This window comes from Notothenia coriiceps, unplaced genomic scaffold (genome assembly GCF_000735185.1).
Source record: "Notothenia coriiceps isolate Sejong01 unplaced genomic scaffold, NC01 NC01_scaffold00004486, whole genome shotgun sequence".
NCBI lineage: Eukaryota > Metazoa > Chordata > Actinopteri > Perciformes > Nototheniidae > Notothenia > Notothenia coriiceps.
In genome coordinates, this window is record NW_011337187.1 from 367,447 (window position 1) to 382,303 (window position 14,857).

Here is a 14,857-nt window from a genome sequence, read left to right on the forward strand (position 1 = left end):
AACGACTGCAGCCTGTAAACAGTCAGTGTGATATGTCTGTGAGGAGGCTAAACCGAGCCAGATGTTGGTGTCTGTTGGAATTGGTGACGTTCACCTCACAAGTTTTCTGAACTGTACGTTGCCTGAACTTTGCTTCTTCCTCAGTGTCAGCCCGGAAGCTGGTAGGTCATCCATTAGTGTTTGGTTTCACTCTAACACTGCTCAGCTATCACATGAAAGCCTGCTCTCGTAAGGGGAGAGGCCACATGCTTGGTTGACAGCAGAGGTTAAAAATACAATTTTTTTCCCCTCCTGACATGATGTGTTTTCTATCAGCTGTCCAGGCAGGAGTTTGACAGTAAAGGTGGATTTGTTGGTTAGGATATTAAAAGGTCAAAAGTCTGCTCACATTATTTTGGTGTTACTTTATAGATTCACTTTCACCGCTCTCATCGCATCATTTCCAGCAGACAGCTGTTTTTGATGAAAAATCCCGTATAAACCCACTGTTCACTACAGTTCGTAGCTTCTAATGGCCTTTAAACAAAGTTAGCAACTAGCCTTTGAACCTAAAGGGGATTTAGCTGTTTAAGAGTAAGATATTTTTCTTTAGTAGTTGAGGTAAGACAAGAGACATTGTTATTGCACATTATGGTGATGAAAATGTTTGTTGTAGACATCAACGGTGACTGGTCATTAGGGGCAATAATAATTTGCGGCAGGGGAAGCAAACCCAGACAACACACAGTGTAGCTTTACGGAGCAAAAAAGGCAAATATAGGCGCTTTCACACCGGAGAACTTTTCCCAGTAATAGTTCCGAAAGTTCCTGGGATTTTGCGTTCACACCAAAAAGATCTGGAACTAGAACTTTTTTTTGCGAACCATTTCCGCCCTTTTCAGTCCCTGCTAGAGAGGTGGTACTTTCCTGGGGCAAACCACGCCCCGTAAAACTCTGAAAAGTTTTGTGAAGCCGCCATTGTATTTGCTGGCATTAGCATTATTAGCATTAGCATTAGCCCCGCGCACCATCGGAGAGAGAATAACTTAAGGCAACACAACAAATAAGACATGGGAGCGGTGGAGTGATGAGGAGGTGTCGGGGTTCTGGCGATTTACTCTGAAGCCAGTCCCCAACTCCGGGGACTTCCGGCCGGGGACTTCGGGTGGACGTATACGCCGTGAAGTTGTTTGCGGCCTGCCAGTAAACCCAAAGCAGAAGAAGAATAAGAAGTAACGTCAGTGGCTCCCTCAGGGACTTATTTCCGGTGTGAACGCGATTTACTAGATAGTTCCAGGAAATTATAGTTCCGGGGAAAAGTTCCGGGAACTATTCCTGGGAAAAGTACTTGGTGTAAAAGCGCCTGATGTCTTACCTTTTGCTGTTCCTGATCAAAAGTTGTGTTCAATGTCATTAAAACGAGAAAAACGCTGCTGAAGGTTAATCCAATGTGTCTGTGTCACTTTGAAATGATTACTGATAATCCATCATTCAATTTTTGTCAAATACGGAATTTTGTCATATCAGCTGCTATTAGAGCTACAACCCAGCTTCCGGTTTTTGGCAAACTTCGTGCGAATCACTTTCATTCCTCAATGGAAATGTTCAGATGGATTTAGGAATTTCCCACCCAAATGATCCCAGAAGTGGTTTCTTTTTTGCTAAACCTCCCTAAAAAGGTCAAATGTCACTTGTTTTGCATCAATCTTGATACAGGGTACTTATTATATGTTATAGTTTGTATTCCTAAAGCTTTTAGTCTACTAACCCATCATTCAAGAGTGGTTTTCACTATTTTTTGGACGGACACTATCATTTACATTTTTTTTACTATGTTCAATCTGAATTTAATAAAATCTATATTGATTCTTACTTTTCTACATCCAACTCACAGGTTTATCATTGCTTTGAGAAAAAAGATTATTAATTTACCTCTTTTAGAAGTGAAGTTATTTAGTAATTTGTTCTGAATGTCATTTTCGAGCGTGAGACCTAGAAAACAGGCTTGGGGCTTAACAGGATAATTGACGTAAAACCCTTTTTTGCCTACCCAACAACTAAAATGACATAGTTCCTTCTGTCATGACACTGAATGTTGACATTGGATGTAAATCATGAGGTGTTAACGGCCTGAAATTGACTTGATTCTTCAGAATACTGTATTAATTGTTTTCCCCCCATGACTGAGCCATATAAATGTCCTCATGTTACCAGATCAAAACTACCATAAAAAGAACAAAAGTGTTATAAATTGGAATTGTCGTGGAAAACGTTCAAGACAATACATCTGCAAATCACCAAATCTCCGTTGCTAGGTTGCATATAAATGCTTGCCCATTAGATTGTTGTTGAAAACTACTTAATCCATTAATACTCTGTTGAGCCCACTTCGTAAGTCAATGTCAGATGTACTAATTAGACCTAATTTTGCACTTAAACAGCTACCTAAGCATACACTATGTTTTTTTTGCAGCGCACTGCACACACACACAAACATACAGTACAGCACTCCATCTCTCAACTTATGTGGTATATGCAGAGTCATTTGTATGGATGCATTCAGTGAGATATTTAATCTGTAAGCACCTGCCGGAGAAAGCAATTAACCTCACGGACCACCGGGGAGTTGATGTGAGTGCGAGAGCATCTCTTCACCATTTAAATACACACCATGGGACTCACTCGCTCACATTCAGCCAACCTATTATTCGTCATCAGCACTTTAAATGGCCTCTTCGTGGAGACAGCAACTCCCTCTGCATATACTGTACATGTGTGTATTGTACACTCACACACACACGCATATTTATTTCTTTACCCAGACGGACGGATTCCCATGGCTCTGGAGTTTCAGATTGCACTTGACGCAGAATGATTAAGGTCAGCTAAAGAACAACTAAATTAAATGCTGCATTCCTTGTGATCAGGGAATTTAACAGACACTCGAAGGAACTATGCAGAGGCCCTTGCCAAGCTCTTAAAAGGAAGGTACAGCATATCCATCATTATTACTTTCAGTGCCAGTATAGGTTTCAGCTTTCCAAAATATCCTATATATGCTATACCATGAGAAAAGCTGTTTTCTTTATACAGAGAGACAACATTTAACAATTTTTTTGTAAAGCTTCTTGGTGAACGTTTTCTGTGTTCGTCAGACTGAGAAACTTTTCACAGGCTGTTCAATATGAGTCCCACTTTTGTGTTTGTTGCTACTGACCTGCCAGCCCATTCCCTCATGCATCAGTAACCTCTCTAATGAGGAAAAAACACCGGCACAGATGGACTGAGCAGGGGAGGAGAGTGCGACAGATGAGCGGATGCGCAAGAAACCGAGGATGATGGAGAATAACCGGTTACTAATATGTAGTGCTTTTTCAGTTAAGACAAATGTTGGACTTTTAGTTAGACAAACTTGTGTCAGAGGCAGAGGAAGTAGTGAAACTTTTGTTTTAAATACAGACAGACCTATACGATGTTATCAGGTCAGTGATTCTTGGCACTTTGGACTGTACTGAACAACATTACAGAAGTAACACAAAGGATTGCAGCATCAAACCACATGGTCTAAACATTTCTGTGTAGACACGAGGCCTCTGCTCTTACAGTAACATCCGCTTCTGATTAAAGCGGGTCTGTCTCTGTCCTGTTTAATTCAACATTAGAAGAGACTGGGGCCAGGTTTGGGGTAGGAGGCTGTTCGCTGCGTCTGATGTCTCTATTAACATGACTCCATGTTGCATTTTCTTTAACACTCAGGAACAAATGAATGATGCACATCTACATTCAGAGCCCTTATCATGACACGGAGTAATACATGTATGTCACTGTTTACTTAGTTAAGTAAGATATTTAAAGTCTGAAAAAACAACATAGTATAGTAGGCCTATGTCTAAACAAATATGAAAATAAGACAACATAGTCGGAAATATGCAAAAAACGACATTCAGAGGAGCTACATTGCATAGTATGTTGACATGTTCTGAAAATACTACATATAGAATGTCGAAATTATCCAAAAAAAACACATAGTAGGCCTATACTATGTCGAGAATATCCACAACAAGTACATTGCATAGTATGTCAAAAAAGATACAGGAAACTGACATATTGTATGTCGCAAATATGCAATAAATAGGCATAGTCAAAAAATATACAGAAGAACAATATCGTATAGTAGGCTATGTCGAAAATCTTCAAAAAACGGCATGTTATAGCTAGGCCTATTATGTGGAAAATATTAGGATGTCGAAAATATGTAATTTTACTTAAGTAGAACTTGAGTAACTTTCTCGCATAGATTTTTTGAGTGAACTCCAAACATGAAAACCCTCTGAATGCAGATAAACATATAGCAGATGTATTGTGATGAAGAATGATCTATCTGTTTTGCTGCAGTACATTAACATGCAAGTCCGCAGCCCAACAAACTGCAAAGCATCTTTGTGCTTTTACGTCACAACATTAATCATTGAATTTCCAAACGATTATGTTGAATAATTTATCTAGGCATCTGATCCACGCTAAACTTTTAATAACTATTGGTTTAAAGGTGGGGTAGGTAACTTTGGAGTAACCAGCTCAAGTGCGCTAGAATTTGAAAATACACAACCGGGAAAAATCTGCCACTTCCTTACAGAGCCCCTCCTCCAACACACACGAATGCGCACATGACCAATGAGGGCACGAGATAAGTTTGTGCACAGATGGAAGGCCGACAGGCAGGTAGGCCATCCCAGTTTATTTTAGCCGGGCGACATCCTTTTTATGGATCTTTTGTAAAAGCACAAAGATATTCATTGCTATCGGGATGTTAAGAGCATTCCATGGAATATAACAAAAAGTGTATCTCGAGCCGGTTTCTCAAACTTACCCCACCTTTAAGTGCGTGTGTGAGAGATAAATGTTGGAAAAGTTTCCACCTCACTTAGAGCTGCTAACAATGCATTTTTCTGTAAAAACAAATGATGCATGACAACTTGTATTTTAAAGGGGTTGATTGAGAATGATCAACCAACTTGCTAGTTCCCTTACAGCTAATTGTTTTGTTTTCAAGCAAATTGTTTCCACTTCCCCAAATAGACTAAAAAGTCATTAACTGGTGTACAGTCAGTGTTAAGTTGATCTCTGGGAACGTCTCCTGTTTGCCATAAAGACAATACTTAAGGTGCTAGTTAACATGAACATTTTGAGCTTATATAAAGCAGATATGTCGCCAGATTATAACTGATTGGTACCACGATTGTTAATGTGATTCACCTCTTTTACTCACTCAATGGCCTGTTAACCTGCATTTACCAAAGCACGCTAAATTGATTGATCAATACTTCTCTGACTTCAAACTAAAACCAGAAGGCTACAAATACCTGAATCTAGTCTAGTTGCCTGCAGATTCTGCATTCATATGTGGAATTTGTTAATAGAGTATAGGATTTGTTTAGTCTTGCTCAAGTGTTTCGGAGGTAGTTTCTTCTTTAAGCTCTTGATCAAAGAAGTCATCAATGTATGCATCCAGGCACGCCAGCATGAAAAATGTGTGAGGACTGTGGTCTATGGACTGAGGTTTGGTTAGCTACTGAACTGTTGATGGTTACAAAAAGGGAGTGTTTAAAAAGGACCTTAAAAGTAGCATAAGGAAAAATAACGTGTGAGACCTGTCTAGTTGTGCTCCTGGCCACTTGATGAATGTAAGACTATCTTTTAGGCGGCTGTGGCTCAGTGGGTAGTGTGCTGGACTTCAAATCAGGGGATAGCAAGTTCAAGTCCCACTGCAGTCAGCATGTCGTTGTGTCCCTGGGCAAGACACTTCACCCCAAATTGCTCCTGTGGGGATTGTCCACCATACTGAATGTATGTAAGTCACTTTGGATAAAAGCATCTAACAAATGACATGTAATCTTCTTTAGATCTGGCGTGACCAATTCCAAGAGAAAATAACTGATTCTTTATATCATGGCTAGACTTTTGATTTGAGGGCTTCACCAGCTAATGCCTTACTTTGTTTGTCTGCAGTTTAGTGCAAGGTGTGTGGTATAAATGAGGCTTATCAGAGCTCTTTTGCTGGAAACAGCTGCCGGCTCCTGGAAATGGTGTTGATGAGAGTAGAATGTGTTGGCTGCACAACTGAAGAACGAAAAGGCCTACTGAAGGCTGAGAGGCTGGAGACTTAAAGCACTTGAGCAGTTTTTAAGACATCAGAGCGAACTACAAAGTTGGATGATAACTCTTTTGGCAATACAAGCAAGCCCTTTCACAAGTAGTCATTTGATCCCTTGTTAATATAGAAAATATTCATCAGAGGAGCTCTAATGACAAAGTTTTCAATACACGCACACTCCTCTCTTCAGTTTTTTTTCCTCCTTCCTGTTGTTTGTCTTCTCCCTCTGATGTCTGAAACTCTGCGTGTGCTGTGGGTCTCATTTGATCTACAGCGTCAGACATCTGGAGCACTGCTGAACTGAAACACCTGTTTTCAATTCAGGCAACCGACAGAAACATTTGATTGTTTCTCACAAGCGTTTNNNCCCCCCCCCTCTCCCTCTCATTGACTCACTGGCTATTTGTTATGTTTAAGCAAAAGCACAGCTCTCCTATAGGTAATAGGTGGAAGAATAATTTGAACTTGATGAAGACCAATTGAGAGAAAATACAGTAAATGATTTTCCAGGCATTATCTCTGCAATTTTGGCACTTATAGCTATTCCGTAAGGTGGCTTTCTAATAGGTTGGGTATGTTTGGAATTATATTGAATGAGTAACGTCTGAATGTTTTACCCGTTTAACCTAATGGAAAATAATATAAAAAAATTCTGGAAGGAAGGCAACGTGTCAAATGATGTGTCTATACAGGAATGCATTACATCATACTAAATGAAATGCTGTAATCAACCCCCCAGAAATGTAATATATCTCATCTCTGATTGCTGTGTATTAACAAGCTGGACTGACATATTTTTTTCTGGCAAATCATATGTACATTTTATTTGGTGTTGAACAAGTATGCATGCATTGATGCAGGTAGCCCAACCACAGAATGAACGATTTTCTGAACAAAATGGAGTGAGAATAAAGAGTTTCCGTGGCGGCTTCCCTGCCAACTCCCTGAAACACTTAATTATGCCTAATTGTTTCGAGGACAGAACACACACAGAGGCAATTAGCAACGATATGCATGGGCAACTCTTCACACGGAGACAGTATTTAGGCAAAAGAATAACAAAGTATAATGTTTGCACATTCCATAATACTGAGTTAAACTATGTGTGCAAATAAACATATGATAGAGGCTATCACTGCATGTATTTAAAAAGCAACACTGCCTACTCAGTGCCTTACCCCACAATCTATCTTATCTATCCGACAAATACTATATACGTATTCTATAGTGTAAATACAAAAGTCCCGTTTTACAAAATGCAAATAAATATAATAGGAAAAATCATCAAAATGCTCAAAATGCTCCTGCTTGCTTGAGTTTACTATGTAGCATTTGTCTTTTAATAACCAACTATTAAAGGGATTTTCTTTTGTAAAAATGGCAAAAAAACTCAGTTTATAACACCACTCTTATATCGTAGAATAGTGTCTATCTTCTCATGTAACCCTCCCAACTTAAAATTCCTAGTGATATGATACAAAAAGTTACATACAAGTTAAATATGTGCAGGAATGTATGGATATACATATTAAATGACAAACATATGCATGCCAATGTCTTTGTACACGTACACACATATATAGGCACCACTGCACATGTATGAACACACTCATACATATTGTACAGACACACACTCACACAATCGCACACACACACACACACACACACACACACACACACACACACACACACACACACACACACACACACACACACACACACATCTCATGAAGAATTGGTCACTGCTCAACCAGCTGAAGTACTTCAAGAAAAAGCACAATAATTCACAATAAAAGTCTAAAAAGGTCCTGAAACATATATTTAAAACAATAATATGTGTAATAGATGTTGTTTCCATCTACAATGCATGAAGTAGTTTATCGTCTACCAGTATTCTCTCTTAATTTGGTCAATTCTTGAATCTGCTCTGCAATTCAATATTGTGCAAAACTGTATTTTTCAAATATGCATTAATGACAAAATCCCTTCTTGGATTACACTGCAACCCAGAGGATGGAAATGTTAGTGCCGCCCTCGTGTGTAATCTGGTTAACCCGTCCTCGAATACAATCCAGAGTCACATACACTGCTGTTCCATTCTGGACCGGAAATGAGGCCCTCAGCCCGATACTGGCCCACTCGCTCCCTTCAGGCATTGAACCAGACACCTGCTGGGCCACAGGAGCTGCCGTCCCCCCCGGACCCAACGCCTTCTGCATAGTGAGTCTGACAATATTGCAGGAGTGAATCAGCTTTAGATTGAGGGCAATGTTCGCCGTCCCTTTCTCATGGAAGACAAAGTTCTTCCTGCTGTTCGGCTCCCCTTGGCGAGACAAATGAACTTGGGGCGTGTCCGGGCTGATCTGCTGGAAGGACAGCTGCTTGTTCCTGACCGCTCCGGAGGGCAGACCGGTCTTGGACACGGTAGCGGTCAGGGCTGAAGACACTGCTGAAGGAATCCAGATAAGACTCAGCATACTGATCCCGGTGCTGTCCCCAAAGTAGCGGATGTTGCACTGGGAAGGAGACGTGATCTCAAAGCTGAGCGTGTCCCCGCCGGCTACGCTCACAGCGCCAGAGAGGGTGATGGAGGTGTCCCTGTAGTTGACGCCCGTCTTGAAGGCTTGCATCGCCTCCTGGCCGGTCCCGTTGCGGTTAGTGTAGGCGATCAGGGAGAAACCCTCTCTGATGCAGGTGTGGCCCATTGAGTAAAGCGCCTGCTGGAGGACGAACTTTACAACGCCGCTTTCTGTGAAGCGGACACCGCGGTTATCGTGCGTTAGAATGACCATGTACGGGTCGGAGACTGAGGTAATGCGGAACGTCGGGCGGTAGCTGGTTTGGTAGTGCGTCAACAGGGACATCTGAGCCGTCATCGCTACGGCACCAGTGTCGTGCGACAACCAGAGCAAGCTGAGAGAATTGGTGGCGATATCATAGACGTGAAGATCCTTGCTCTGGTTGCAGTGTTGATTGGGACTCTTCAGCAGAAGGGTGAAGGTGTGGTTGGGCTCCACCTCCACTCCACTGCTGACGCTGACACCCTGGAAGTATTTCTTATCCGGTTGTTCGATGCGAACACCACTGAGGTCCCGACCCTCCTCTTCTTGGCTCCCATTGAGCCTCATTCCCAACTGAAGGAAGTTCCTGCAGCTGTGCTTTATCGCAAAGTTATGATCCAACCAGACCAGGCCATGCTGCAGGAACGTGACCTGGCCCACCTCATTGGACAACAGATCTATTTTCTCTTTGCTTCTGATGTTTAGTTGAAGCCCTGGGAAGATGTTTGTGCCAGGGTTTCGAGCATGAGGAATTCCAACATTGGCCCCCCAAGACTGGGAGAGTTGGCTCTCTGAGGGCTGACCGCAGACAGAGTCAGTGACAGCGGTGCAGGTGACAGAAACAGGTTCTCCATCACAGTCGGAGCAGGCCTGGCACTCCTGCAGCTCCTGGTTGTAGAAGTAGTCATGACCACAAAAACCCATGACTGCTTCTCTCTCAGAAACTCCCAGACACCTGAACCCACCTGTGACGTTAAAGAGCAGAGAAAATGGAGAAATCAAGGTTGTTTAATGAAAATGAAAGGGGGAATAAGGTTTCACACTGCACATTCATGAATTGCTCTATTTAAAAAACGTATATATCAATGTGTTGAACTCACCTGGAGTATTAAGACACTTCACCCGCTCTCCACAAATGGTTGGTACTTCAAGGCATTCATCTCTGTCCTGCAATACACACACATTCATATTATAAGTATTGGCATTATGTTAACAAAACAAAGGAATACAAACAAAATGTATCAATGATTTTATTTGGATTTTATTCAGCATGGATGGTAATATTAACTTTTTTTCTCCATTTCAGCTGTTGTGTTTGAGACACGCTGGGATATGCTCTAAAACCTGACCCCATTTCACACTTCTACCATCAGATAAAGCTATTTCAAGTTTGTGTACAGAATAGAAACTTCCTCACCATCAACCAAACATTAGTGCATTTAAAATTAGCAACAGGGTTGTGAACATGATTTCTAATTGTTAAAAACATTTTTATGAGGACAATCTTAAAATACATAAGAAAAAAACAAACATGGAATAAATCAGGTATATATGTCAGCTCTGATAACGAAAAAATAGGAATCCAAACATAATGTATTGAGGGTCTTTTGCGTTCACATGAAGTTTTGGAGCTTTAACTGGCTCATGTCACTTCTTTAGTTACAAAAAAGAGATCCCTTTTATGTTAGTACATCCGTTAGCTAGCTAAAAATAGCAAAATACGTTTGTCTCCTGATGCGTCGTGACATGCATGAGGATATTCAAACGTAACTCGTCATTGCAATTTTGCATTATTCATTTGTGAATCCTTGAGCAAATTTAGATGAGAAATTAACTTTTTTGGTAAATTACTAAAATATTTATATTCAAAAAAAGGTCAGCTATTATGCAAAATCCACTTTGTCATGTCTTTTATACATAAATATGTATCTGTGCGTTAAGAGATTCTGAAAGTTTCAGGAAAAAATATTCTATCTCTTGTTGTCTATTGTCTTGATCCATTTATATAAAAACCTGCCTGAAAATGAGCTGATCAGATTTTGGCCACTTTATGATGTCATAATGATTTTGGGCTTGTGTAACCATTAGCCAATAACCAACCAAGGTAACCCCCCCATCTTATCATCTGAATCCTCCTAGCACCATTATGTTTTTTTAACCAAATATCTCTCTGAGGGGCGTGGGGAGTGGCTCCTTATTTTTCATCTAAAGTAACAGACACAGAATCAGCACTTTTGAAACAGGGCTGAAACAGAGGGGTTTATGGCATTCTAAAATGCATGATCTGTTTGGTATTTCAGACAAATACTTCAGAGACATGTTTTGTATATATCTGAGACCTATAATATATTGATGACAAACACTATAATAGGGGACCTTTAATATACTATTGTGCAGTACCTCTGATTGCCACTAGTAGGAACTCTAAAGCAAACCAGATGTTGAGAATAGCTGTTTGAAAGGAGCATACCTGGCACATCCTGTCTGCAGTTGGAGAACACTGTGAGATCAGGAAGAAGCCCGGCGGACACATGGTGCACTTCTCACACTTAGGTGGATCCTTCTGAAAATCACAGAACTCCTCCTGCCCACAGGAAGTATGGCATCCCAGCAGAGGTTGAGGAAAATGAGCCTCTTCGACTACATCCATCGTCTTGGAGTCCAGATCCATTTTGTGCACGGCGTAGGATTTCTGCAGGTGGCTGCGAGCCTGGCTCTGCAGACCCGCCAGGTGGCTTTCGAAGTAGCTCTGCAGCTCACCCTGCAGACCCTGGAAGGAAACCTGTTTGACGGTCTCTGAGAGGAGGCCATACTGGTTCTTCACCACATCCATCTGCTCATACATGCGCCGCTGCTGGTCCAGGATCTCCCTCTGCTGGGACAGAAGCGCCTCCTGTTGGTCGGCGAGTTTCTGCTGCAGGTCGCGGATGATTATTTGCTGGGTTCGCAGGGCCTCCACCAGCTTCTCCTGCCCTTTGGCCAGCTGGAGGTGCAAGATGAGGGCGTCTTCTGAGGGAACTTCATTCTCTCCTGAGGGGAAGATAATTCAAAATGAAAGAAGGTTTTATTGTTAAAAACTGTGCAGTGGAGGAAGTGATTGGATCAAGAGTGATTCTGATTTGACGCTGGAACAAAGTGTGAACACTCAGTGAACCCCATTGTATTGGGTAGCTGGCAAGTGCAATGAAAGTTTCCTATATGGACCAACATCAAAGCTCCATATCTTCTGGACAACTGACTCAGAGACATTTCCAGTCCTGCTCAGCTCTTTCTTTTGCTGGTATTGTGGGTTATCTGTTTGGTTTTTTTCAGACTCTCTACGCACTTTTTTTGTTTTTTTCAGAGGAGGGTTAGGGGTTAGGTTAGGGTTAGGGTTAAATTAAAAAGTGGCGACAGATAACCCACAAGTACGCTTTTGCTTATGGACCATGGTGCCCTTGTGCAGATCACTGGAGAAACAGGGTAGTTAAAGTCAATCAAATATAATAAGCATTTGGTAATTATTATGTTCTTGCTTTCTCTGCAAGAAAAGACCAGATGAAGGACATTTTAAAGAAATGAAATCATCCTGTAATCATCGCAACAGTTAACATTTTTCGTTGACAGAGAAGAAGATGAAAGCAGACCTGGCTTGATGTCACATGTGAGCTGGACACCCAAAGGAGCTCCGCCAAGTTCCGAAGATGGATATCCAAGCTCCGGAAAATCCCCCATAAACTGTGCGGCTCTGTCGGACAGATGGATAGGAGGGAGCTGGCTCTCATCTGAACTACAGCCCTCTCCCACACATGACTTCGCTCGGGCTTTTGGCCGTATCCTAAGCGGCAGTCTGCACTCGATCCCTTTACATTCTCGGGTGTCATTGGTGGTGGGCTGAAATTGTTTCACAAGAGCGGCGCAGTCCGCATCCGTGCATCCTGCAGGTAAAACTTCAGGCGCTCTTATCCGCGTGCCACTGCTGCTGTCAGTGTGCCGCACGCGAAGTGGCTGCACAGGCGGATACCCCTCTGAGACTGCTCTTGGAGAGCCCGGGTACGCATGGTGTTGGCCGGCCACTATCTGCGCCGCTCTCGGGTGATGGTGCCGCGGCGGTCTGGAGGTTCTGCCCCCCGGACAGTGCGCTCCGACGCACGGTCTTGGATCGCTGGTTTCCGCGCCGTAGCAGTGCGTCCCCCGGCAGACCTCTGCGACAGTTTGCGTCGATATCCAAGAGAGCAGCAGCAACAACACAGGTGTTACTAAAACCATTGTTGCTTCTGCGTTAGTTGTCTCTCTGCAAAAGAAGAAACATCCACATTAAGCTTTTGATTCCCGGGTGGTGGAGAAATCTCAAAAATGGTCCTGTGATCCATCTCTGAGCTTCTTTCTGATGAAACCCCTCTCACTATAGAAACAAAGTATAAGTATTATTGACCAATCATTACCTTCAGATCCAGAGTTCGGTGAGACTGGCTTGAACGTCTGTCAGTAAAAAATAAAACATTAGACACACGCAGCCCTACCGCCTGCTCTCTCCATGTCTGACCCACTGTGAGAGATTCTGCACTACAATGTCAGTATGTGGCATTCCTAAGACTTAATTAGCATCAGGTTTCCCCCGGCCACAATTTAACCCTTCACCTTCCCTGCTTTCCATGCAGGAACCCCTCATTGATGTGGAGGAAAAGTGAAACATTTCCTAAAAAGAAATATTGGCTCCCACGATCATGAGATGATGTCCATGCATAGCTAAATGTTTTCCTGTCCTGTCATCTTCTCCTGCAAACTGTCACTTTTCATTTTGCTCACTGCTGACTTCCCTGTGACCTCACGACCATCCAAGTTGCAGAAAGTGGCAGTGTTATTTTCTTTTTAGCACTTTCTGAATGTTGAGACAGCTGCTGCTCCTCCACCCAGTGTCTTCAAGTTATACTGGGCTTGTCAACACTGAGTGCCCCACTTTATAGACGGAGCCAACAGAGGTCAAAGTTTTGTTGAGGTGACCTATAGGCTGAAGTCAGGAATGTGAAACCCACAGCTGCTTTTTGGACCCTCTCATTTGAGTTCATCTGCACAACCACATGTTATGGGAGGTTATCTGAGGATGATGTGTGGTGGGATGTTTGGAGTTCGTCAGGTTCTGTTGTCACTTTCTCTTTCATTAGTTGAAGGTCAGACACCTATGGGAGCTCATTTCTGCAAAGGGTAAAAAAGGCATTATGACAACAAAACAACTTTGAACATTGATTATCACATTGTTAAGTACCTCATCATTCAGATACAATAATTCAAAGTGTTGACTTATAATGTTATTATAACTTGCCTTAGATTTTTTTTTTTTTAAATCAATCAAATTGTTAATCTATTTTCCCACTCATTCTATTATACTATTGCCATATTCTGAAAATGTTTACCTAAACAAGTTGACTCATTCTCAAACCATTCTTACTTCTGGAAACTTTACGTGTTTGATTCTCTCATAATTAGTTAACATCACACCATTTTGACTTGGTATACCATTATGTTGATCGAGTACAAACCTCAGTATCCTTGCTTGTTGGATTCTGTTGGCATAAATCCAGCCAAGCAGCACTTTAGGGGCTGAGCGGAAAACTAAATTAGAATGAAAAAATGTGGTTGTTTCCTGCATTAACATGCAGAGTGGATCAGCACTCCACAAAGAAAATAAGTGGTGCAGCTTGGTATCACGAACATGATCTACACCACCCACCAAATGTAGAGTACAGCAGAGTACACACAGAGGGCACTACAACACTCCTAATGCATCATTTTTCCCATCATCATTGTGACAGTTTGTCCTCTGCAGTGCTATATTTGACAAATGCTTTATCGTTTTGAAAGGTGCCCACTGGTTTTGTCATTAGCACCCCTTTTTCTTTTAGTGCAGAAAAGTCCAAGAAAGGTTTTTAGAGGGTGTCATAGCACTCTGATGTAATATGATGGAGACTAATAGCTTAAAACAATGTCCTTCCTACACCTCACACCTTTCCATCTGGGGTTCTGTAAAACACAAATACTGCTCTTTTTCAACTCTTTGTTTTGCAGCCTTAAAATATTTGTCCATGGTTTATTTGAAATTAACTTAATTTGTCTACAAAAATCTATGTCTTGAAGCTGTCTTATTTATCAAGACCATCTAATTCCCCATGCTGGACAAAAACAT

The 14,857-nt window shown here is 41.8% G+C and overlaps 1 protein-coding gene across 1 annotated transcript; it reads right to left on the minus strand.

The window, feature by feature from the left end:
- Nucleotides 1-7,798: 7,798 nt before the first annotated feature.
- nell3 (NELL (neural EGFL like) family member 3) lies at nt 7,799-13,201 on the minus strand. Its single transcript, XM_010767587.1, has 5 exons — nt 13,119-13,201; nt 12,321-12,967; nt 11,165-11,724; nt 9,795-9,861; nt 7,799-9,659 (listed from the first exon to the last, which is right to left on the minus strand). The coding sequence occupies exons 2-5, from the start codon at nt 12,940-12,942 to the stop codon at nt 8,128-8,130; spliced, it is 2,781 nt and encodes a 926-aa protein (XP_010765889.1). The 5' UTR covers nt 12,943-12,967; nt 13,119-13,201; the 3' UTR covers nt 7,799-8,127.
- Between the last annotated feature and the right edge of the window lie 1,656 nt (nt 13,202-14,857).